This window comes from Pipistrellus hanaki (genome assembly GCF_964339955.1).
Source record: "Pipistrellus hanaki genome assembly, chromosome: X".
Taxonomy (NCBI): Eukaryota; Metazoa; Chordata; class Mammalia; order Chiroptera; family Vespertilionidae; genus Pipistrellus; species Pipistrellus hanaki.
The window spans coordinates 61236253-61263510 of NC_140524.1; the positions used below are offsets into that span (position 1 = coordinate 61236253).

The 27258-nt window shown below is 39.6% G+C and overlaps 1 protein-coding gene across 1 annotated transcript; it reads left to right on the forward strand.

Annotated features, from left to right (window-relative positions):
- Positions 1-5027: 5027 nt before the first annotated feature.
- Positions 5028-6633, forward strand: LOC311615243 (actin-related protein 2/3 complex subunit 1A-like). The gene is given in 3 exon segments (XM_084870554.1): positions 5028-5190; positions 5193-5961; positions 5964-6633. Coding segments are annotated over 3 exon segments (1068 nt in total). The 5' UTR covers positions 5028-5169; the 3' UTR covers positions 6242-6633.
- Positions 6634-27258: the final 20625 nt, after the last annotated feature.

The following is a 27258-nucleotide window of genomic DNA, read 5'->3' on the forward strand; positions in this document are numbered from 1 at the left end:
CTATTCCCACACCAGTGACATCTGCAGTTATACTGTAACCACCTGGCCCTTGGCCGGGCGACCTGAGCTAAGTGGGTCTGGGACCAGAGTCTTATTCCTCAACAGCCCCTTCCCCTGATGCCCAGCCCTTGCCCAGGCTGAAGAAGCCTCGGGCAGGCTCTGTGGCAGCCAAGAATCCCTGGGCCAGGACTCCTGGCTGTTTTGTCTCCTCCCATGGGGGCTGTCCCATGTCCTCTAGTGAGGGCACCTCACTCAGGTTCCTCCCCTCTTGCTCCTCGTCTTCTGTATCTCCCACCCCATATAGCACCTTGAAGTCCTTAATCTGTGGAACCTCAGGAGGTGGTAGGGAGGCAGGCTCAGGGCCCATGACTGAGGGCTCAGCACAGGATGCCATGCTGCTGGGGATGAGGGTATGGGAACTGGCCTTCTGATTCAGGGACCCTCAATTGGGGTCCTGTGCCCCCCTCTCCACCCTCAGTCATGTGGCTGCTGTGCCTTGGGAACTCTGTTAAGTGTTCTTATAAAAAAAATGTGGAAGCTTGGTAGGAAGGGAGGGAGGGAAGGAGGAAAGGTAAGTTTTTGGAAGTAATAAATATGTTATGGAATTGATTGTGGTTATAATTTTATGGGTATACTTATCTCCAATCACTTCAAGTTGTATGCATTAAATATATACAGCTTTCTGTATGTCAATCACACTATAATAAAGTGTTTTCTTAAAAACATATCTAATCTAATAAAAGGATGATATGTAAATTAACCATCACTCTGACACAAATATGGTGGTGCCATAAGCGTCCTGTGCTCTGGCCATGGAGGGAGAGAGGGCTGCAGATAAAATGTGAGGCTGCCAGGTTGTGGGTATGCCCCTGGCAGCCACTGCATAGCTCGGAGCATGCCCCCAGCCCAGCACACACAACGCAGGAGTCCTTTGCACATGAGCTGCAGAGAAAACACCTTTTCTGATCACTCATTGGATAAGCTCCCTGTTCACCGCCATTTGCAATGTTCTTTGTAACTTGGGTAATAAGAATCCAAGAAGGTGACCTAGGGTTCTTCCACCTCACTCCTGGGGGGGAAAAATAAGTTCTGCTGCTGGAGGGGCTAATAAATGTCATATCTTGTCCTATCCAGTTTGGCTAAGTGGATAGAGCCTCAGCCTGCTGACCTCAGGGTCACCACAGGGTCCAGGTTTGATTCTGATCAAGGGCATGTACCTAGGTTGCAGGATTCTCCCTGGTGGGGGCCCAGGTCAGGGCTCATGCAGGAGGCAATCAATTGTCCTTCTCACATTGATATTTCTCTCTGTCTTTCCCTCTCTCTTTTAAGCTCTCTAGAAATCAATGGAAACATATCCTCGGGTGAGGGAAAGAAAGAAAGAAAGAAAGAAAGAAAGAAAGAAAGAAAGAAAGAAAGAAAGAAAGAAAGAAAGAAAGAAGGAAGGAGGGAGGGAGGGAGGGAGGGAGGGAGGGAGGGAGGGAGGGAGGGAGGGAGGAAGGAAGGAAGGAAGGAAGGAAGGAAGGAAGGAAGGAAGGAAGGAAGAAAGGAAGAAAGGAAGAAAGAAAGGAAGAAAGAAAGGAAGAAGAAAGAAAGTTCATATCCTATGAAAGACACATCTTGAAAATGCCTAAAGAAAGTTGTCCTTTTTTCATGGTGAAGGGACTGGAGTCCATGTTGATGAAAATAACTTGGTGGCTGTGGCAGCCAGCAGTGGCAGCAGCAGCGGGGGGATTTGGCTGGTGCCTTCCCCTGATTAGCCTGGTCACCTCCCACAGAGGGAGCCCTGCTACCAGTCAGTAGGGCATCCCCTGAGGGCTCCCAGTCTATGAGAGGGGGCAGGCTGGGCTGAGGGACCCTCCCCTCCTTCAGGTACAAATTTCATGCACCAGGCCTCTAGTATTACTAATAAAGCTTGAACTGCGTTTTCACGAATAGATACTCTTTTTTTTTTTTTTTTTTTTTTTTTTTTTTTTGTGAGGGCAGGGAGAGAAATCTCATTGTTTATGTCAAACAGCCACTTAACTGTAGCACTGAAACTAGAACTCAGGTCTTTGGATCCTAACTTAATTTCTAAATCCATTACACTTTTCCTCAATAATACCTTGCTTTAATAAACTCAGCTAGTTGAAAACAAAGACTTGTTTGTGTTTTAATCTGTTTTAACATCTCTTCTGTCATTTCAAATAAATCTCAACATCTCTGTTACCTTGTGTATTTAGTTTCCATATTCATTTTATTCACAACTACCTAATCCAGATAGATGTTTGTATACCTATTTTTAATATATATATTTCTTTATTGATTTCAGAGAAGAAGAGAGAAGGAGAGATAGAAACATCAATGATGTGAGAGGATTATTGATTGGCTGCCTCCTGCACAACCCTCACTGGGGATTGAGCCCATAACCAGGCATGTGCCCTTGGCCAGAATCAAACCTGGGACGCTTCAGTCTGCAGGCTGATGCTCTAACCACTGAGCCAAGCTAGCTAGGGCTTTATACCTATTTAAGAACATGATTTTATAGGGCAAAAACCACGAGTATTCTTTATTATGTAACTCAAAAAAGAGCCAGGTACTATCTGGACACCGAGTAAACACTGGGTCACTCATGTTAGTTCTTTTAATCTCAGCTTGGAACCCCACAAAAGAAAGATGCCATAGAAACACAGAGTATTCAGAGAAAACAAAATCCACATGAAGACTCTGATACACATTAACATACACAGTTACATGCGCATGTGTGCACACGCACAAAGAATTCCACAGCATTCAAATTTATTCTTGTTATCTTGGCTTGTTCAGTTTTTCATATACCAAGGTATCTCCCCCAACAGTTATTCATGATAAACAACAAGTATCGTGGGCATTTCCACTCTGGCATTTGCCAAAAGGAAAATGAATAATCCAGTATTTGTGTAGCTACAGGGACAGGCAGGCTTTGCCATTAGCAGAGAGAACCTTGGCTGAATTAGTGAGTACCAACTGGCACCATTCCACTAAGCACAAAGGGGGATCTTCTCTACTGTTTAGTCGCCAAATATCTGCACTTATGCAAGTGTATTTTCATATTCAGAAGGAAAGGGTATTATGTGGGATACTTGCCACTTTTCAGTAATTATGAAATAATCTCTGCAGGGCTTTGTATAATCAAAACTTTGTTTTCAAAAAGCATTATTGATCTACACTTGTTTTAAAAAGAAGTCTGTTGTTTTTTGAACCAATACTCTGATTTTCACAAGTAAGAAAATGAGGCTCAAGCTTAACAACACCATTACAGGCATACCTATTGCAGGTTTAGTTTCAGACAACTTTAATGGCAATAAAGCAAACCACATAAATTTTTCCCCACTGCATATAAAAGTTATGTTTACACTATACTGTAGTCTATTAGGGGTGAAATAACAGCTTGTCTAAAAAAATGTACAAACCTTAATTTTTTTTAAAAGAATAGCTTATTGGTTTTTAGAGATAGAGAAAGGGAGAGGGAAAGAGAGAGAAACATCAATGAGAGAGAAACATGGATCAGGTGCCTCCTGCATACCCCCTGCCAGGGATTGAGCCACAACCTGGGCATGTGCCCTTGACCAGGAATAAACAGCAGACCTCCTTGTACATGGATGACACCCAACCAACTGAGCAACACTGGCTAGGACAGACCTTAATTTTAAAATGTTGCTAAAAGTGCTTACCATCATCTGAGCTTTCAGCAAGTGGTATTCTTTTTGCCGGTGGAGGGTCTTGCATCGATGTTGATGGCTGCTAACTGATCAAAGTGGCAGTTGCTGGAGGTTGGGGGTGCTGTGTCAATTTCTTAAAATAAGACAATGAAGTTTGCCACATGGTTGTTAGGGTAACTGAAGGAGGAAAGCATGAGGCAAAAAAAGGGCGAAGAATTACCCAGATGGGCTGAGTTCCAAAATGGCACCAGCTCCTAAAGATGAGGAGTCAGAGGTTTTTAAAGGACTCTAGGTGGGCTTTTTGTGAGAGGAGAATTCTCTGTGCAGGTCCAGATTCTGGGAAACTCCGGACGGAAGAGATAATGGTCTTAGAAGGTGGAATGTGGTCTAAGCAAGTGGAGTGTCCATTGTGAAGTGGCCTAAAGGTCAGTTCCCAGGGGAGGGGGTGTCAAATCAATTATTTGATCAGACTTAACAAATGGGTTGACTCTTTATTTCACTGACAATTTCTCTGTAGCATGCAATGCTGTTTGATAGCATTTTACACACAGTAGAACTTATTTCAAAATTGAAGTCAATCATCTCAAACCCTTCTGCTGCTTTATCAACTAAGTTTATGCAATAGCCAAAAACCTGTGTTGTCATTTCAACAACCTTCATAGCATCTTCACCAGTAGTAAGACAAGGGACTCTTCCTTTTACTTGAACACTTAGAAGCCACTATAGGGTTGATAATTGGCCTAGTTTCAATATTGTTGTATCTCAGAAAATAGGGAGGCCCCAGAAGAAGAAGAGAGATGGGTAATGGCTTGTCAGTGGATCAGTCAGAATACACACATTTATTCATTAAGTTAATAGTCTTATATGAGCACAGTTCATGGTGCCCCAAAACAATTAAAATAGCAACATCAAAGATTGCTTATCACAAATCTCTATAATAAATACTTATAATAATAATGAAAAATATGAAATATTGATACAATTACCAAAATGTGACACAGAGAAATGAAGCAAGCAAATGATATTGTAAAAATGATGCCAATAGGTTTATGTGATACAGGGCTGCGATAAACTTCCAATTTGTAAAAAAAAAAACAAACAAACAAAAAACAAAATAAAACAAATATCTGCAAAGTGTAGTCAAGAATGGTATGCCTGTCTGGTTGAGGATCAACTTATGAACCAGGAGGTCACGGTTTGTGGGCTTGATCCCTAGCAGGGGATGTGCAGGAGGCAGCTGATTAATGGTTTTCTCTCATCATTGATATTTCTATCTCTCCCTGTCCTTTTCTCTCTTAAATCAATAAATAAAAACATATTTAAAAAAAGAATGGGAGCCAGCGCCGCCGGAGCCTGTTCGCGTCGACTGACCAGAGTCCGCGAATCCTCCGCTCCAAGCCGATCCGGACTGCCCCAAGCCCCGCTTTCTATCCTTTGAAACCACTAAGAATAATTCCCCTGCATCAGTTTTTACTAGAGCCAATCACCTGTCATGCCTGGAACAGGGATCGTACCCAGATTGCCCTTAGCCCCAATAATCATGAAGTCCACATCTATAAAAAGAACGAGAGCCAGTGGGTGAAAGCTCATGAACTCAAGGAGCACAATGGACACATCACACGTATTGACTGGGCTCCCAAGAGCGACCGCATCGTCACTTGCGGGGCAGACCGCAATGCCTATGTCTGGAGTCAGAAAGACGGTGTCTGGAAGCCAACCGTGGTGATCCTGAGAATTAACCGTGCGGCCACTTTTGTCAAGTGGTCCCCACTAGAGAACAAGTTTGCTGTGGGAAGTGGAGCAAGACTCATTTCTGTTTGTTACTTTGAGTCTGAAAATGACTGGTGGGTAAGCAAGCACATTAAAAAGCTAATTCGCTCCATGGTCCTCACCTTGGATTGGCATCCCAACAATGTTTTGCTGGCAGCAGGATCATGTGATTTCAAATGCAGAGTGTTTTCTGCGTACATTAAAGAAGTGGATGAAAAGCCAGCCAGTACACCCTGGGGCAGCAAGATGCCTTTTGGTCAGCTGATGTCCGAGTTTGGTGGCAGTGGTACTGGTGGCTGGGTGCATGGTGTCAGCTTCTCCGCCAGCGGGAGTCGACTGGCCTGGGTCAGCCATGACAGCACTGTGTCCGTTGCCGATGCCTCAAAAAACGTGCAGGTCTCAACTCTGAAAACAGAGTTCCTGCCCCTCCTGAGTGTGTCATTTGTCTCGGAGAATAGCATTGTAGCCGCTGGCCATGACTGCTGCCCAATGCCCTTTAACTATGATGACCTCGGCGCTTGATTTTCCTCTCCAAGCTACACATTCCAAAACAGAGCATCCAGCGCAACATGTTTGCCATGGAACGCTTCCGCAACATGGACAAGAGGGCCACAACTGAGGGCCGCAATACAGCCTTGGAGACTCTGCACCAGAATAGCATCACTCAAGTATCTATTTATGAGGTGGACAAGCAAGATTGTCACAAATTTTGCACTACTGTCATTGATGGAGCCATGACAATTTGGGATTTCAAGACCTTAGAGTCCTCCATCCAGGGCCTCCGGATAATGTGAAGCTGAGTGAGCCTCCCAGTCCAGCATGACAAACTGACAAACTGACAGCTCCACCCGGCAGCTCCACCATTTGCATGATGGTGCGGAGAGCCAGCCGCAAGGAAATACTGAAGACACGTATCGCGCAAATGTTGTCTGTGTGGTTTTGTTTGAATATAATTGGTGAAAGTGTTGGATTTTTAAAAGCAGCAGTGATTGGGTTTTGTTTGTATTTTGGTTTTTGTTTTTTTTGTTTTTTAGTTTTTGTTTTTGCTATTTCATTCCATTTTTGACCAAAGCTTCTCTTTTAGTAGTTTATTATGGAAATTATCACACTAACTTAAAAGAAAGGGTGGAGAGGTATGTAAGTTGCTAAAAATTTAAATAAAAATACTGAATATGAAATAAATAAATAAATAAAAATAAAAAATAAATTAAAAAGAATGGTATGCTTGTATAACTTTCTGTTTGGGAAAAATAGTAACAATCTGAACTTAGGCTTCTTTAGGAAAAAAAAAAAATCCTACTATTTTTGCTACTGTTTTCCCACTGGTTCCACCTATTCTATGTGGTCAACATCAAATGAATGGATATGGTATGCAAATACACTGATCACAAGGATCTGATAATCTATTAAGTGGAAAGACATTAAAAAAACACAGACTCAATATTGCTTATCAAGTAAGGTTATTAAGTTAAGGGCAAAATAATCAATATCAACTGAGCTGATACATTTTGTGAGGGAAAAAAGTAATTTATAATTGATATTTGATGCGAAAAAATCAAAGAGGGCTTCTTGGAGGCAATGACTAAATTTTGGAGCTGAATGTTAAAGGAGTTCAAAGACATTGGAATAGCAGAGAGAGAGAAAGTATGCCAAGTAGTGGAACATTAATTTACCTATAATTTGGGGAGACTGATGAAAATATGTTGGTGATCAAAAGTGGCAAGTTGAGCTGAAACCAGTTTGGCTCAGTGGTAGAGCGTCGGTCTGCGGACTGAAGGGTCCCAGGTTTGATTCCGGTTAAGGGCATATACATTGGTTGCGGGCACATCTCCAGTAGGGGGTGGGCAAGAGGCAGCTGGTCGATGTTTCTCTCATCAACGTTTCTAGCTCTCTAACTTTCTTCTTCTCTGTAAAAAAATCAATTATATATATAAAAGAAGTGGCAAGTTGATAGAGAACTCTAAAGGTCCAGGTAGAGGAATATAAATTTGCTAAACCTATATAATAAATAGGTAATATGCGATCGACAGAACAGCAGAATGACTAGTCACTATGACATTCACTGACCACCAGGGGGCAGACACTCAATGCAGGAGCTGCCCCCTGGTGGTCAGTGCCCTCCCACAGTGGGAGCGCTGCTCAGCCACAAGCTGTGCTCATGGCTGGTGAGCATAGCGGACCTAAATCGGCAGTTGGACATCCCCTAAAGGTTCCAGACTGCAAGAGGGTACAGGCCAGGCTGAGGAACGCCACCCCCTCCACCCCGTCCCCCACTCCAGTGCATAAATCTCACGCACTGGGTCTCTAGTAAAAGTAATAAGAAACTACTTTAGTTTTATGAGAAATGGAGCAACCTAATAAAGCCAACCAAAGCTACAAAGTGGTATAGCATACTGGTAAAGATCTCGAGTCTGAAGCTTAATTTCCTGGTTTTGAATGCTGACTCTTCCACTTTTCATGTTTTTCATTTTCCTGAACAGTAAAATAGATCTCAGAATTTTGCCAACTTCATAGGGTTTATATGAACATTAGATGATTTAGTACAAGTAAAATGATTAAGTTGGTGCCTCACACAGAGTTGCCATCCAATCAATGTTAGTTTCTATATGAGAAGGTGGGGAGGGCACTTTATCCTGGGGCCATTTCTCAATCTAACTATCTTTATTTTTCCTGCACTTTTGGATATAAATCATGTCCTTCATCTAACCAGTGTTTCCCAAAGTGTGGTACGCGTACACCCAGGGGTACGGGAAGAGTTTGGTGGGGGTACGTGTTGCACCGGAGTTTGGTGGGGATATGCACTGCACCGTGCTTAGCTGAGACTAATTCTACGTTCTCATGAGTATGAGGGGTACTCAGCGTTACAAAAATTATAGAAGGGGTGCACATATGTCAAAAGTTTGGGAAACACTGAACAAACTAATTTGCTCATCTTTGCTATTCCAATGGAACATTATCCCTGCTTAGGGTAGCCCATTCCTAGTCTTTTTCTACCAACCCACATTTCTACTCCAGTTAAAACCCTTACCTCAAATGACATTTATTTTCTTACTAATCCCACCCAAATCCTATCACCCCTTCAGCTTTCTCTCTACAATGCAGGTGCTCCAGTCAATTTTCCTTGTTTTACTGTGATTTTTTCAATAGTGCAATCTCTCTCCCCCCCACTGAAATTATCTTTCAAAGATTCCTAACTTGACCAAGAATAAAAGCCAAAATTCTTGAGTGTCATCCATACAGATTTTTAATATTTTTCCTTCACAATTTAAATATATTGTCATAACAACATGTTTCTCTGCTACTGATTAGTCACAGGGAAAGACAGTACTTCCTGAAGGCAACAGTTAAATCCCGAGTGCTTACAATATGTAGGCATTGAAGTCCAACTGTCTGGTTTGTATCCTGACTGTTCTATTTACTGAGCATCCCTAGGCAATGCTCTTAATATTGCTGAGTTTAAGTTTCCTTATCTACAAAATAGAAAAATGAGTAGTAATCACCTCACAAAATTGTTTAGAAAATTAAATAGGGTAATAAATTAAAAAGGCATAGCATAGTACTTGGCATGTATAAATATATTAAAAAATGGTAACTAATATTATAATTACTATAATTTCATTTAGTTCTAACCTGAAAAATATAGGAGGAATTACTATTTCCTTATGTAAGGCAGAAAAGAGGCTTAGAGAAGTAGAGGCCTTTGTTTAAGTGCACAGAACTAATAAATGGCAGAATTTGAATTTCAGCTGAATCTGGTGCTATTTATCTATTTATCCTGCTATTTTTTTTTTTTTTGGATTTCCATAAACTTTTAGGTATTTAGAATGGAAAATTTATTACTTTTTGTCTATTTCTTTAATAACACTTTTTTTTCTTTAATTATGGACATATAATGAGCAGCCATGGCCTAATCTGTCTGGGTATACTGCAGAATGTGATGTCTTCTATGTGAACACCCCTACCCCCCGACCCCCCATAGGTGAGTGGAAAAAACTTACCATTGTGCAAATAGCACTGCATCACTGAGGGAGAGCCCTGACTTCCGGTTTCCCAAAGAGATCCTGAAATTGAGTATTAAGGTTTTATTTAATTGCATCCAATTGTGTATATCATCTCTGAGTGTCCTTCATTCTAAGACCATATAATAAAGCAATTAATGTAACCCCAAGAAACCAAACATTCACTGTGTAGCCTATAGCAAATTCATAACACTGTTAAATGAATTACCTTAAACCAGTGTTTTTCAACCAGTATGCAGAGGCAGACACACTGGTGTGCTAATAGAATTTTTTAGAACATACAATACCTGACTATTTAGAAAGGGGCACTGATCTTTGTTCCCTTAATTGTCAAATTAAAAAAAATGACAATAGCCAACATAATAGCCATCTGGTGTGAATGAATAAAAATTATACCTATTTTTGTCAGATTGGCAAAAAAACATATTTTGTGGTGTGAAGCAGAATCTTAGTAATTATGTGTACATGGGATGAAAAAGGTTGAAGATTACTGCCTTGAATTAATGATCCCCAAAAGCATGTGAGTTGCAAGCTCCTTGAGACAAAGCATTCAGCAGTCAAGTAAGTTGGTGAAGCACTGCATGCTATAATCTCCTAGGAAATTTACACAATTGTATTAGTTAAGGTTCTTTTAGTTACAAGCAACCAAAATCAATTTGAGCTGGTATAAACCTAAAAGTGAATTTATTGGAAGGATACTCTGATAATATACAGAAATCAAAAGAACAGTTGCATTACTGAACTTCAGTAAGATTAACTACTGAACATGCCCACAGCACGAGTTGCCAGAACTTCCCAAATGGGCACCTTTACACCAGTGCAGACATGATGCATAAAACCCCCTTAGAGATCTTGTTAAGAACTCCAGCACTTGGCTTAGAGTGCACGGTGAGTCTTCAGTATTGTTTAGCTCTCATTATGAAACATTTTTTCTGTAAATCAGGTGTAAAACATTCTGATTTAGAAATCTTGGGGAGGGCACAATAGTCAGCATTTTTGCATAACTTCCATGAGTGTGAAGTTGAGTCAGGCTTCAAAATCAGTTCTCAAGGAACACTTAAAGTGACACAGTCACCAGTGATGGCCAGCTTCTGTATCTCTCAGCTTAAAATGCTATGAGGATGCCCTAGCCAGTTGGGCTCAGTGGCTAGAGCATAGGCCTGCAGACTAAAGGGTCACGGGTTTGATTGCAGCCAAGGTCACATGCCTGGGTTTCAGCTAGATCCCTAGTAGGTGATTAGGGATTATGCAGGAAGCAGATGATCAGTGATTCTCTCTCATCATTAATGTTTCTATCTCTCTCTCTTTCTATATATATTTTAAAATGTTATGAGGACAATTATTCTTAATGGGTTCTTGAGGTTCAAATATTTTATTCCTTGACCAATCATCTATGGTCTGGGAATCATAATATATGTGACTGCAGATGACATATTTCTGAGTAATAGGAGCAGTTCCCGGAAGAGGGGAACTTTTTGTGATCTAAGTAGCCAGCCCAATAAGTGTTTGCTTAAAAAAAGAAAGAAAAAAAAAACATTCTAAGAGGTACCTTAAAAAAATGCTTACTTTTGTTTAATCAGGCTTTGCCTAAACTCAATGACCACAAAATCATATTTTCACCCAAAATTTAATGATGTCATTTAGAACAAGGAATCTGCACCACACAGGAAATGAGTTGGAAAGTTATCCTGGTCCTCTCATGTTCACAAGATTTGGATATTAAATTGGCTTTCAACAGCGACTCCAGTAGTTTCTGTTTTGATATAGCAAAGGAAATGGTTCAGTGTCACAGTTTCGAAAGACCATTTCAGTCTCAGCTTCCTAACTCATGAGATATTCTGTAACAATAAGCACAAGGGGATTCAGTGAAATTGAATAAGTTTAGCAGACATTGCCTATATGCATTTTATAAATTATAGAATGTACTTAAGCAAAGTTGGTAGTCCCTGGGATGTAAAGTACAGCATAGAGAATGCAGTCAATAATGTTGTAATAACTATGTATGAAACCAAGTGGGTACTGGAAATATCGGGGGGACCACTTTGTAAACTATATAGTTGTGTAACCCTATGCTGTACACCTGAATCTAATATAAAATAATATTGAATGTCACCTGTAGTTGAAAAAGAAAACACACACACACACACACACACACACACACACACACACACACACACAGAAAAACTCTGAAACTACTCATGACAAAGAGTAGTTCAGCTTTGTTTAACCCAGCATATGCCCTGATTATTTTGTGGGAGGAAGCCCTATGAATGAAGCCTACTTTACCCATAGGCAGTAACTGAGTGGAAGCCTGGTCCAGCTTTTCCTCCTTGTCTTCCATGTTGCTTCTTTATATATAAGAAGAACAACCATTTTAAAATAGTCCCAAAGAGTTTCTTGTCTGAAATTGAGCCTGGTCAGCAATTACTTAAGGCATCTTTTTCTAACTCATGTTGTCTTTTCTTCTATTATAAGGAGAGTAAAGGTTATACCACAGTTTTCTGAACCAGTTAGAGCACCTGATATAAGAGGCATGTTCAAATTAGAAATCTGGTTCATTGCATTTGTCCAACAAAAACAAACTTCTGTTTTATTTTGCAGCATTCAAAATGATTTCACTGAAATGCAAAGTTGAGCAAGCCACAAAAATTGGATTAACCACAAATCAAAGAATGCCTGAAACAGTGCATAGGTTATATATTTATCTTATGAATCAGCCTTTCTGGTGTCTGCCTTTAATGGGTAATATTCCCTAAAGCCTTTTTATGTATTTCAAGTACATCACAACAGGTGTATTCACCTACAGAATTCACCTGCCATTGCATCTGAATTTGACATGACTGCCCTCGAGTTTCACACCTTTACAGAGCCAGGCTGCTGTGCCACTTAGTATAGGGGTGACTTGGATGAGTTTAAGATTGAGCAGTTAGTGTACCTAAAGAGAGAACTTAACTGGGTCACCGCCAAACATTTTCGACTGCATGTTTTGGAGAATGTTCATGGCTGTGAGAGTCTCAGGAAACAGGGAAGATAAAAATATCAAAGCAGAACTTCCTGACATCACCCTACTATTCACCAATGCTTGGCCAAAAGAAAAACAAAAAAGTGAAGCTACAGCCATGTAGGAATTTAACTACTCTTATTTTAAATAAGGCCAGCAACCAACACAAAGAGCCCAACTCAAGCTGTCTGCCACCTGTTTGGGTCTGGCTACAATGAAGCTGCCACGTATTCCCTGGTGGCTCCCCATGCTGACTATCTAATGGGTTAACCAGCCATCTGCATCTCCTGCCATTACTAATCAGGGCAGTACACACATCTATTGTCCTTGGGCTTCAGGGCTCTTCCAGCATTTTGGCTTTGCCTACGGTTCACAGAAACTTTCTGAAACTCCCCTTTCCTCTCCTCTGTGACACTTTGACAGCTTCCCAGTTCACTTCATCCCTCAAAGGTACATTGTTTGATTTCTATTTAATCATTGAAATCATCATCAAGCTGTCTTTCTCCGGGACTCCATCTGCTTTTGCTTTCAAATTCCACATGCTCTGGGACAAAGCACCCCTGAGAATTCCATCCATTTTGCAACCTTAGAAACTTGGGTTTGGCTGTTGCTGGCTCTTAATAGTGAGGGAAGCCCCAGCTGTTTGGCTGGAAGAGGGAAACTGCACCCACACACATATTCACAATTAGGCAACAGAAAAATATATATTTTTTAAATAGCAACAAAAAAACAAAGAAAGGATAGTGGGAAATCTCTTGGAATGCTGATTCATTCTGATAGTTGTTTACATCTCCACTATAGAGGTATCTGCTAAACATTTTATATAAGTAATAGAGTCTAGAGATTAAAAAAAAATAAATCATAGACCCAGCCACACAAGTCTAATTTAACATCTCAAAGTGCTTATGTTATAATGTTAGATTTAAAAAAATATATATTTTATTGATTTTTTTTACAGAGAGGAAGGGAGAGGGATAGAGAGTTAGAAACATCAATGAGAGAGAAACATTGATCAGCTGCCTCCTGCACACTCCCTACTAGGTATGTGTCCATAACCAAGGTACATGCCCTTGACTGAAACCAAACCTGGGACCCTTGAGTCCGCAGGCTAATGCTCTATCCACTGAGCGAAACTAGTTAGGGTTAATGTTAGATTTAAGAGTAAATTTGTGGGAGGGAAAGTCTTTATCTAATGGAACCTGTTCAGAATTTCAGAAAGGATGAATGAAATACAATAGTGTGCTTTCCAGATATGTATACTTTTACTATTTTTATTGTTTCACCTCATATATTGGGTGTTAACCCCTTACATCTAATACTAAATATCCACAGGAATATACCTGATACTCTTTTACATGAAAAATTTCACCTTTAAACTCTTAAGTATCTTTCCTAGCATTAAAGAACACCTTTAATTGTAAGAATTAGGTTGGATCTTTGGTTTTGATCACTGTGGCAATTCAACTCTTAGTTCTCTTATGCAAAAAGAAAGGCAATACACTTATTGTATGCAGGAGTCTTACCTGGAGATAAAACTGTTTTGATTATAGTAATTCAGTTTTTCATTAGCGCCATTCAGTTTCGTTACTGTTCCTCATTCCAATATTCAGAAACCAATTAAGCAGTCTTAATTATTACTTGTCACATCTCTAGAAAACATGCCAAATAGTCAATTTAGAGTCTTAACAGTCCCTCACCCTGATGTTTCTGTCTCTTTCTCTAGTACTTATCACTGACACCTAGGTGACTCAGACAGAAAGAGTGTCTAAACTAAACAGCAAATGACAGTGATTGTGGAAGCTATAAACATAAGAGGTGATGGATTTTAATAACATAACGACAATAATGCATATCAACAGAACCCTGAGATCTGTGAAATAATTTAGCTAAAATAGGAAGTTTAGGCTTTATCTACACCACAGATTTACTATAGGTAACAGTTAAATTGTAATTAAATTATTCACTCCTTTTTTTTCTTTCTCAGCTTCCCTTTGTAGTCATTCAGACACATGCATTCCCCAGATTCCTTTTGTGGAAGCAATCATAAAGATGAAACTATTCCAAAGGGCCTCTTTCTTACCTGGACGGTTTTTCACCACTGAAATTTTCAGCTCAAATTTCCCAAGTGGTTTTCAAGTGCACATTTAGTTTCAGTGCTTTTGGTTAGAAAAATTAAACCATTCTGCTTTATAAAGCCTGCCTGCTTCAGAGCAAATCAGCATGAATAAATTCAACAACTCTAGATATTTCTTAAGTCCACTTCTTAGTCACAAAAGAGGAAAAGCAACTAGTAAACATGAGCATATATGAGATGTTTCCTGGGGACTTTCAGAAAAAAAATTGAAGATGACAATAATAGATAAGGAGTCTCTCAACAAATCTATAAAAAATGTGTGAGCTCATGAGTCAAAGTATGTGTTAAACAATGGAATATGATTAATCTCTTAGGAAATTAGCAATTATCCTATATAATAAAGAACTAATATACAAATGGTCATCACCCCCTCATACTGTCACAATGTAAAGGCTCAGACACTCAATACCAGGGAGAGAAGAATGGGACCAGTCAGGCACAAATGAGCTCCCTAGGAGGAATGGGGACCAGCCAGCCTACGGCCTGGGAGAGGGACAAGTTTCCCACCACACAGTCCTGGGTGCCAGCAACTGGGGCTGCTGTCCAGGAGAGAGACAAACAGCCCATCCCATGGTCCTGGGTGCCAGAGGCTGGAGCTGTTGCTTGGGAGAGAGACAAACCACCTGCCCTACAGTCCTGGGTACCAGAAGCTGAGGCTGCAGCCCAGAAGAGGGGCAAGCTGCCTGCCCCGAGGTCCCAGGCACCAGTGCCTGCAGCTGTGGCTGATGCAAAGCCACCTGTCCATGGTCCCCTGAGGCTGCGCCTGCCCAGGTGAAGCCAGCCTGGGTTGTGGGTACCTGTGGCAGACCAAAGGAGAGGATCTTGGGTCTTGGGTGTGGGGTGAGGCAGAGGTGGTTAGGGGTGATCAGACCAGCAGGGGAGCAGTTAGGAGCAATCAGGCAGGCAGATGGGTTAGGGTTTAGTTGTCCCAGATTGTGAGAGGCAGTTGGACATACCCTGAGGGGTTCTGGATTGGAGAGGGTACAGAATGGGCTGAGGGAACCCCATGCTCCATGCACAAATTTCATGCACTGGGCCTCTAGTTTAAAATAATAGAAATGCTCAGTGCTAGCAAAGCTATGTGGAAAGAGCTGTCTTTATATATATTTAGTTGTAATGAATTTGGTAAAACATTTTCAGAATGAATTTGAAAATCAGTATTAGGATTATTTAACATGATGTTACTGACTCACTAACTTCATATCTAGAATACAATGCTTTGGAAATCATTCTAAACACAATATGTTTTATACACAATGATGATCATCAGAATGTAGCTTATAATAATGAAAAATTGGAAACATTTAGTAAAAATTATTTGTTAATCTATGATGCCATGAACTGAATGAAATATTGAGTAACCATTGGAAATTATGTTCTTGAAGACTTATAAACATGTGCTAAATATAGTATTAAACTAGAGGCCTGGTGCACGAAATTCATGTGTGTGTGTGTGTGTGTGTGTGTGTGTGTGTGTGTGTGTGTGTTTGTGTCCATCCTATACCCTCTCCAATCTGGGACCCTTCGAGGGATGTCCGAGTGCCATTTAGGCCTGATTCCAGTGGGATCAGGCCTAAACTGGCAGTTGGACATCCCTCTCACAACCAGGGCTGCTGGCTCCCAACAGCTCGCCTGCCTGCCTGCCTGATTGCTCCTAACTGCTTCTGCCTGCCCTCCTGATAATCTCCTAACCTCCCTGTCAGCCTGATCAATGCCTAACTGCTCACCTGCTGGACCAATTGCCCCTTACTGCCCTCCCCTGCAGGCCTGATTCCCTCAAACTGCCCTCCTCTGCTGGCCTGGTCCCCCCCAAATGTTCTGCCCTGCAGCTTGGTCATCCCTAACTGCCCACCCCTGCAGGCCTGTTCTTCTCTGAAGCCTGATTGCCCCCAACTGCCCTCCTCTGCCAGCCATCATGTGAGGGTCATCTTGTGTTTATATAAGATGACCCTCTTTGACCACATGGGGGTGGCCATCTTGTGTGTTGGAGTGATGGTCAATTTGCATATTGCCTCTTTATTATATTGGATGGGGAAATAATACAAATGTGTACATAATGTATAACTTTAACTGTGTTAAAAAAAAAAAAAACAAAACAATAACAACGTGCCCTGGCTGAGGTGGCTCAGCTGGTTAGGTGTCATACCAGAAACCAAAAGGTTGCTGGTTAAATTCTCAGTCAAGACACATGCCTGGATTGTAGGCTCAATCACCAGTAGAGGGTGTCCAGGAGGCAGCCAATGGATGCTTCTCTCTCACATAGGTGTTTCTCTCTCTCCCTCCCTCTCCCTACCTCTCTCTTAAATCAATAAAAACATATTAAAACAATAACATGCTTAGAGTAGAAAGGGAAACTAGAAAGAAATATCAAAATTACAATGAGTTGATGAATATATAAGACCTACTGTATTGTTTATGTATACAGTTTGTCATATCTAATCTTTTCATAGTTTATAATGTATTAAAATTTTAAATCGAATCTGTATATTTAATTATAAATTTCACATAATCTTAAATTTAGATAATTTATTAAAATTATAGAAACAACAATATCATAATTTTACACAATTTCTATTATGTGTAATATAAACTATGTAATTGAGTTAATCTATCTTATTATTGTTTTTATTAAATTTATTGGGGTGCCATTGGTTAATATGATCATACAGGTTTCTATGTTACAAAATCTGTATATTACACTGTTTGTCCACCACCCAAAGTCAAATTTTCTCCTGTAATCATATATTAGGACCCCTTCACCCCTCACCCCCTTCCTCTGGTAACCACCATACTGCTATTTGTGTCCATTAGTTTCAGTTTTATATACCACATATGGGTGAAATCATATGGTTACTAGCTTTTTCTGACTTATTTCATTTAGCATAATATTCTCAAGGTCCAACCAAGTTGTTGCAAATGGTGCTATTTCATCCTTTCTTATGGTTGAATGGTATCTCATTATGTATATGTACCACATCTTCTTTATCCAGTGCTCTATGGTTGCTTCCATGTCTTTGTTTTATTGTTATTTTTTATTTCTTTATTGATTAAGGTATCACATATTTGTCCTCAACCCCACATTCCAATCCCCACCCCTCCTCACTCATGTCCCCAACCCCCTATTGTCCTTGACCACTGGTTAGGCTCATATGTATACACATAAGTCTTTTGGTTGATCTCTCCCTTTTATCCCCACCCTCTCTTTGAGGTCCAAAATTCTGACCCATGGCTCCTCATCTCTGGGTCTGTTCTTGTTCATCAGTCTATGTTGTTCAGCATTTCCCCCAGATGAGTAAGATCATGTCCTACTGGAAATATACTTGTAAGAATCAAATATGAGACAAGCTATAATCATTATGCTGAAAGGCATATGATCAGTCTGTAGTGAGTTTCTTTCTGGGCCAACAGTTCTTTTGAGACCCAATTTCAATATCGAACAGTTCCTTAAGTGTACATGTCAGCAATGATATTTCAGTTCTGGATGGTGGACAAATGGTGGTAATGCAAGTCCAACCCTCTCTGGTTTGGACCTGGGTAACCTACAGTGATGCACAGCTGCTGAATTCCATCTATGGACTGCTTCTCTTCTGTCTTCATGGTTGGAGGAATTCTGTAAATTCCTCTCTGTTGCCAGATTCCACATGGTCTCAGAGTTGTTTTCTGAAAATATACAAACATATTCTAGACCAAAAGTTAATAAAGGAATGTTTTCCAAAAATTTGACTTGTGATACTTTTTTATTTTTTGCCCAAATGATTTTTCCATGTCTTGTCCACTGTGAATAATGCTGCAATGAACACAGAGGTGGAAATACATGTTTCTGAGTTTTTTGGTTATATACCCAGGAGAGGGATTGCTTGGATGTATGGTAGCTTTATTGTTAATTTTTTAGGAATTACCAGACTATTTTCCATAGCAGTTGTACCAGTCTACATTCCCACCAGCAGAATGTAGACTTTTCTCTACAACACTTATTACTTCCCTTGTGATTAAAAGCTACTCTAACAGGTGTGAGATGGTATCTCATTGTAGTTTTGATTTGCATTTCTGTAATTGCTAGTGAGGCTGGACATCTTTTCATATATCTATTGGCTATTCATGTCTTCTTGGGAGAGGTATATTTTCAGGTCCTCTTCCCATTTTTTGATTAGGTTGTTTGTTTAGTGTTGAGTTTTATGAGTTCTTTATATATTTTGGAAATTAATCCTTTATCAGAGCTACTGTTTACAAATATCTCCTATCAGATGGCTGACTCTTTGTTTTGTTATCAGTTTCTTTTGCTGTACAGAAGCTTTTGTTTTGATATAATCCCATTCATTTATTTTTGCCTTTACTTCCCTTGCCTTTGGGGTCAAGTTCATAAAATTTTCTCTTGAATCAAGGTCCATAAGTTTGGTACCTATGTTTTCTTTTATGTAATTTACTAGAGGCCTGGTACGCAAAATTCATGATTGGGCGTAAACCTGCAGTCACATATTCCTCTCACAATCCTGGACCACTAGCTCCTAATTGGTCTCCTGCCTACCTATCTGGTCACCCCTAACTGCCCCCACACCAGGCTTATCACCCATCACTGTCTCTGCATGCTAGCCTGATTGCCCCTAACTACCCTCACTGCCAGCCTGGTTGTCCCCAACTTCCCCCCTGCTGCCAGCCAGGTTGCCCCCAATTGCCCCCTACCAGCTGGCCTGGTTGTTCCTAACTAAACACCCTGCTGGCCTGGTCATCCCCATGTTCCCCCCCTTCCCAGCCTGTTAGCCTCATGCAGCCTGCTGTTAAGTCATTTGGTCATCCCTCACTAACCCCTCTACTGGCTTGGTCACCCCATGCAGCATTCTGTTCAGTCATTTAGTTGTCCCTCACTAACCCCCCTGTTGGCCTGGTTGTAGGCAGCCATATTGTAAGGGCATGATGATCAATTTGCATATTATCTCTTTATTATATAGGATTGTTTTGGGTCTTATGCTTTAGGTCTTTGATCCACTTTGAATTAATTTTTGCACATGGGACAAACTGTAATCCAGTTTCATTCTTTTGCATGTGGCTTTCTAGTTTTCCCAGCACCATTTATTGAAGAGACTACTTCATGTGTGTTTCTAGATCCTTGGTAAAAAAATTATCTGTCCATGTACATGTGGCTTTGTAGTTGGGCTCTCTATTCTGTTCCATTGATCTGTGTGTCTGTTTTTCTGCTATCACTATGCTGTTTAGATTTTCATAGCTCTGTAGTATAATTTGTAGTATAATTTGTAGCATGATACCTCCAGCTTTGTTCTTTTTTCTCAGGACTGCCTTGGCTATTTGGGGTCAATAAATCTGATGATTTCTCATTCTATTTCTTAAAAAAATGTTTTGGGTAATATGGCCATTTAAACTATGTTTATTCTTCCAATCCATCAACATGGAATATTTTTCCATTTTGTTGTGTTTATTTCAATCTCTTTTAATAATGCTTTGTAATTTTCAGTATATAGGTCTTTCATGTTCTTTGTTAAGTTTATTCCTAGGTATTTTATTCTTATGGTTGAAATTATAAAAGGAATTGTTTTTTTTTCATTTCTTTTTCTAAAGTTTTATTGTTGATATAAAGAAAGGTAATGGGTTTTTGCACATTGATTTTGTATCCTGCAACTTGACTGTATTTGTTTATTGTTTCTAATAGTTTTTTTGGTGGAGTATTTAGGATTTCCTACATACAGAAACATGTCATTGGCAAAGAGTGACAGTTTGATTTCTTCCCTTCCTATTTGGATGCCTTTTATTTATTTCTCTTGTTTTACTGCTCTAACTAGGACTTACAGTACTATCCTATATAATAAAAGCCTAATATGCTAAGTGTCTGGTCATCTGGTGACTGGTCCACTATTCAACCAATCAAAGTGTAATATGCTAATGATATGCTAAGGCACTCAACCACTCAATATGACCTGCACTCACCACCAGGGGACAGACACTCTGACTGGTAGGTTAGCTCTCTGCTGGAGTCCAGCTGATCTGGACTGAGTAAAATAGGCAAGATATGCCCTGGAACTCTCCTGCAGTCCCTCTTCAGCCCCTATCATGCACTGGTGGGGTCCCTCTGCCTGGCCTGAGCCCTCTTACAATTTGGAACCCCTTGGGGGATATTGGAGAGCTGGTTTCGGCCTGATCCCATAGGCCACTCCCCTTGGGAGGGCGCTAGACACAGGGCTCATGACTACAGTGGAGTGAGCCTCCCCAGGTAGAGACTGATTGGGCACACTGATTGGAGCAGCAGGTAGGAGCTGCAGGTAGCATTGGACTGCAATTTTGGCCAGATCCTCACAGGCCACCCCGAGGGACTCCACTTGGGCCTCTAGTGTTGAATAAAAGTGGTGAGAGTGAATAGCCTTGTCCTTTTCCTGATCTTCCAGGAAAAGCTTTCAATTTTTCATCAATGTGGATGAAATTAGCTGAAGGTTTATCATACTAGTATATGGCCTTTATTATATTGAGGTACTTTGCTTCTATTCCTATTTTGTTGAGTTTTTTAGTCATAAATGGATGTAGTATCTTGTCAAATGCTTATTCTGCATTTATTGATAATATCATATTATTTTTAACATTTCTTTTGCTAATGTGGTATATTATACTGATTGCTTTATGTATGTTGAAAGACCCTTGTGCCCCTGGAATGAAACCCACTTGATCATGATGTATTATTTTTTTGATTTACTGTTGTATTCAATTTACTAATATTTTGTTTAGGATTTTTGCATTTGTATTCATCAAATATATTGTCTGTAGGTTTCTTTTTTGTGTTATCTTTTCAGGTTTTGATATTAGGATTATGTTGATCTCATAAAATGTGTTAAGAAGTATTGCCTCTTCAATTTTTTGGAGGAGTTTGAGAAAGATAGGTTTTAAATCTTCTTTGAATGTTTGGTAGAATTCACTGGAGAAGCCTGGACATTATTTTTTGTGAGGTTTTTGATGGTTGTTTCAATTTCCTCACTGTTGGTTGGTCTATTTAGATTTTCCATTTTTTTATGATTTAGTCTATGAAGTTATGTATTTCTAGAAAATTGTTCATTTCTTCTAGGTAATTGAAGGTGGTAGCATATAGTCTTTCACATTATTCTAGTATGGTCCTTTGTTTATATGTGGTGACTTCTCTCATTTCTGATTTTGTTTACATTGGTCTTTTCCCTTTTTTCCTTAGTCTACTCAGGGGTATGTCAATTTTATTAATCTTTTCAAAGAACCAGCTCTTTGCTTTATTGATTTTTTAATACAGTATTTTTGTTCTCTATTTTACTCAATTCTACTCTAATTTTTCTCATTTCCTTTCTTCTGCAGACTTTGAGTTGCTTTTGTTTTTCTTTCTATAGTTCTTTAAAATGTGATGTTAGATTTATTTGGGATTTCTCTTGTTTCTTGAGCTAGGCTTGTAATGATATAAACTTTTCTCTATTACTGCTTTTGCTGCATCCCAGAAATTTTGATATATTGTATTTTTATTCTCATTTGTCTCTATATATTTTGATCACATCTTAAATTTCTTCTTTGACCCAGGCTTTCTTCAGTAGTAGGTTGTTGAAGCTCCATGTATTTGTGGGTTTCTTTTTGAAGTTGATTTCTAATTTTAAGGCATTGTGTTTAGAGAATATGCTTGGTATAATTTCAATCCTCTTGAATTTGTTGATAGTTTTGTGACCCAACATATGGTCAATCCTTGAGAATGTTCCATGTGCACTGGAGAAGAATATATAATCTGATGGTCTCAGATAAAAGGCTCTAAATGTTAATTATGTCCAAGGTTCTAGTATGTCATTTAAGGTCGATATTTCTTTATTCATTTTCTCTTTGGTTGATCTGTCTAGAGCCGTCAATGGAATATTAAAGTTCCCAACTAGACTATGTTTTGATCTGTTTCTCTCTTTAGTTCTGTGAGTAATTTTATATATTTTGGTGCTCCCAGATTGGATGCATATATATCAAGAAGTGTTATGTTTTCTTGATATAGTGTCCCCATTATCATTATAGTGTCCATCTTTGTCTCTTGTTATCTTGAAATATATTTTGTCAGATATAGGTATGGCTATATTTGCTTTTCTTTGGATGTTATTTGGTTAGAAAATAATTTTCCACCCTTTTACTTTGAATTTATCTTTGTCCTTGCATCTTAGATATATCTCTTATAGGAAGCATATGATTGGGTTTTATTTTTTGATCCACCCTGTTACTCTGACTCTATTGGTGAATTCATACCATTTATAGTTAAAGTAATTATTGATATATGAGGATTTCCCATAGCCATATTTTTTTGTTTGTTTGTTTTTTGGTAGCTCTGTGCCTTCACTGGCTCATTTCCTTTACATATCTGTCTGTTGTTTTTGTTTGGTAGTGTTCCATACTTCTTTCTTCTTTTGTAAAGCTATGTGTCCTGGTTTGGGGATTTTTGTGTATGGTTATCATTAGGTTTATAAAAAATAAATTTGTACATATATAGTAGTTTGTTTGTTTTTTCTTTTGAATGCATCTGAACTTTATCTTCCTTTGCCAGTTCAAGGATTTACCCCATTCACTTTTAAGTTTTCATTGTCACAATTTATACTTGTTTATGCTGTAAGATTTTTGGTGATCTTCCTCGTAGTGTTGTGACCTTATGTTCTTTGTTTCAGGTAGAATAACTCCCATGAGTATTTCCTTCAATGGAGGTTTTCTAATGATAAAATCCCTCAACTTCTGTATGTCTATGAATGTCTTTATTTCTCCTTCATAATTGAATGCTAATGTTGCTGGATATATTATTCGTGGCAGGTTATTTTCTCTCTTTCAGATGTTTAAATATTTGGTTCCCTTCTCTTCTGGTTTATAGGGTTTCTGCTGAGAAATTGTATGAAATTCTGGTAGGTTTTCCTTTGTAGGTCATTTTCTTCATTTTCCTGACTACTTTGAGATTATTTTGTCATTAATTTTTGAAAGTTTTAATAAATGTGCCTTGGAGAAGGTCTCTTTGGGTTGAGGTAACTAGGTGTTCTATATGCTTCTTGGATTTGAGGATATAGTTCTTTTCATAGGTTTTGGAAGTTCTCATCCATTATTTATTTGAATAAACTCTCTGTTTCCTTCTCTCTCTCCTCTTCTTTTATGATTGCCTTTTATTTTAATATTGCTTTTACTGATGGAGCCAGATAGTTCTCATAGAGCTCTTACATTTTTCTTTATGCTCATGTCTCTCTATTCTTCCTTCTGTGCCATTTCTAGATTTCTATATTGGATATCACTAATTATTTCCTCCATCTGGTTGGCTCTGTTTTCTATGCTCAGTAGTTTACTCCTAATCTCCTTAATTGGACGCTTGGTTTCCAGGATTTATGACTGGATATATTTTTTTTTTTTTGTAAAGTTTAAATCTCATGTTGTTCATTGTTTGTTTTCTGAGTATATTGAATTACCTGTATTTTCTTACAACTTGTTAAATATTTTCAGGATGGTAATCTTGAAGTCTCTATCATTTATATCATATATTTCCAATTGTTTGTTTCAGCTTTCTTTTTGGGGATTTTTCATTTTCTTTCTGATCATCCTCATTCTAATGGTTATTCATGGTATTTGCTACTCTCCTTTATCTAGGCATGTGTATATGTCTATTTTAATGGCCCTTCCACAGAGGCTTTCTATGGAGAGGTATTTTTATTATTTTTCAGTAGATAGTACTGAATCAGAAGACTTGACCTCTGTGGCTTCCAGTTTCCATAAAACAGTACAGCCATGCTGCTTGGGGGTGGAGTTTGTTTTGCTCTAACTATAATGTAGACTCCTGACCTCTGTGGGGTCCCACCGCAAGCTCTTCACCTGGGGATCAGTCACAGAGGGAAACAGCTGTTCTACTGCAATAACTCTGGGTTTACAGATAATGCATTCTTCAACCCAACACCAAGGACTATGGGAGGTGAGTTTTGGGAGTCCAAGAGGCAGCAGAGCTCTGTGGTTCCATTCATTTGTCTGAAATACCACTTCCCACAGTGGACAGCCACACAGAAGCAGAACCCTGTGCTGTGTTAGGCATCTGCTAGCTCAGTCACTGTTTGCTCCACTTGCCTTGCTGGACTGCCCCCCACAACTCTCTGTTCCTCCTAACTGAAGGAAGCACCTATTACCACTGACTTCCTCCCCTCTCCAGGCTGAGCCATGAGCTACAGGCTGCAGGGCTGTGTATGTGTCCACTATCTAAGCTTTCCCCCATTCTCATCCCCCTGTTTATTCTGTGGCCCACCTTTAGTGGTTTCATTTGTGGCTCTCTCAGGTGTGCCTTGTATTAAGTAGGGAATTCTTTGCTGAATCATAGTTGGTTAACTTGTTTAAATTTCAGGGAGAGGCCAAAGGGATCTTTCACACTGCCATTCCTCTGATGTCACACCAATCCACCTGAATACATAGCTCTTTATTTGTTGTTTTATAACTAGTCCATTATGAACATAGTCTGATCTTTTACTCAACTCATGATTTATTATTTGTGATATTTTGGTTCACAATTTCTCATAGCTCATGCTGCAACCAAGTCTTTTTTCTTAAAGTTTTTTCCCCCCTATAATGAGAACATCTCTTGCCTACATAAAGGTAAAATTATAAGCTAGTTTTTGTTTGTTTGTTTGTTTTTTGTTTTGTTTTTTATATCAGTCACATCTCATTTCAGTTGAGAATAACTACATCTGTTAGCCTGGACGCTTGAACTGATGCTGAAACCTGAAAACAAATAACCTAGTTTGGGTGTCCCTAAATTAGAGGGTTCGTTTTGCATTAAGCCTGAAGGTAAATCTGGTGATCACAAACTCCTTGGATGATGATTTTAAAATATATATATTTTATTGATTTTTACAGAGAGGGAGGGAGAGGGACAGAGAGGTAGAAACATCAATAGGAGAGAAACATCTATCAGCTGCTTCCTGCACACCTCCTCCTACTGGGGATGTGCAAGGTACATGCCCTTGACTGGAATCGAACCTGGGACCTTTCAGTCCACTGGCCGACACTCTATCCACTGAGCCAAACTGGTTAGGGCTTGGATAAAGATTTAAACAGGTTTTATTGGTTGGCCAGAGCTTAGTCTGGGCTAAAATCACAATGGAATATATCAGGTAAACCATAAATTAAATGACTGTAGTTATAATGACTCTCCTTTCAACCTATATGCACTCACATGTTTTATATTTCTTTTCTCTATAAATTAAGACATTTGTTTTGTTTCAGCTGATACTATATACATAAGTTTCATTAAAAAATAGTAACTTTCTCTTCAGTTGTTTTTTTTTTTATTTCTTTAAAGAAGAAACTAATGATAGAACTTGCCATAAAATATGGTGCCTAGAAAGACAGTGAGGAACTTAGAGACTTTTTTAGCTCAATGTGATCCTACAGCCATGTGCTTGGCACAACTGGCACAATTTACATGGAATATGCCCAATTAGAAACTCTATCAATTATCACACAGACCAGGTCATGTTAACTCTGCTTCCTGGGTGGATAATTGGGTTTTGCTCAAACAGAGCAATCTCAGAGCTACAGAACAGCTGATCCATTAGTTGTAGTGGAGCTGTCAGCCAGGTATAGTTATATCTTACTAGAGGTCCAGTGCATGAAATTACTGCATGAGGCGGGGGAGTGTCCCTCAGCCCAGCCTGCACCCTCTCCAATCTGGGACCCCTCGAGGAATGTCCAACTGCTCCAGGACTGCTGGCTCTCAACTGCTCACCTGCCTGCATTCCTGATTTCCCCTAACCACTTCTGCCTGCCAGCCTGATCACCCCTAATCACTCCCTTGCCAGCCTGATTGATGCCTAACTGCTCCCCTGTCTTCCTGTTTGCCCCTAACTGCCCTCCCCAGCAGGCTTGGTCATCCCTAACTGTTCTCCCCTGCAGACCTGCCCCCCCCCAGCTGCTCTCCCCTGCAGGCCTGGGTCCCCCGCAACTGCTCTTCCCTGCAGGCCCAGTCATTCCCAAATCACCCCCTCTGCTGGCCTGGTCACCACTAACTGCCCTCCCCTGCTGGCTAGATCACCTACAAATGTCCTCCCCTGCTGTCTTGATCACCCACAACTGCCCTCCCCTGCTAGCCATCTTGTGTCCACATGAGGGTAGCCATCTTGTGTGTTGGAGTGATGGTCAATTTGCACAATACTATTTATTAGATAGGATTGCTCAGGAATGTATTTAATTGAGTGATTTAAGTGTTGCTGCTGTCCTCCCTGCTTTCACTTACCTCTGCTTCAGCTCACTAATATTATTTTTGTCTGCCCAGTTGCCATTTGCTCTAAACAATTAACTGACACATTTGAGTTGAATTGTATCTAGGAAACATAGCTTATGTATTTGAGTGCTTATTATCTAGAATATCATTGACATTACACATAAGTTTTATTATGGCTTATAAGGCATATCAAGGAAGTTTCACACTTTTCAAATATCACAATTATAAACAAAGTTGGAGGAAAAACCTGTTTAAGAGAAATTAAATTTGGTTCATGAGGGCATTCTTGAATTATTTCTGTATTTTAATGATCAATGAAGTGTTTTTAGGTGCAATAATTTAATTACAGCTTCAATATTTTTATAACATATTAATGCTAATGCACACTGCTTAAATTAGCCAAATATATCTTGTAGGTGGTTAATACAGAGACAATGTCCAATGAA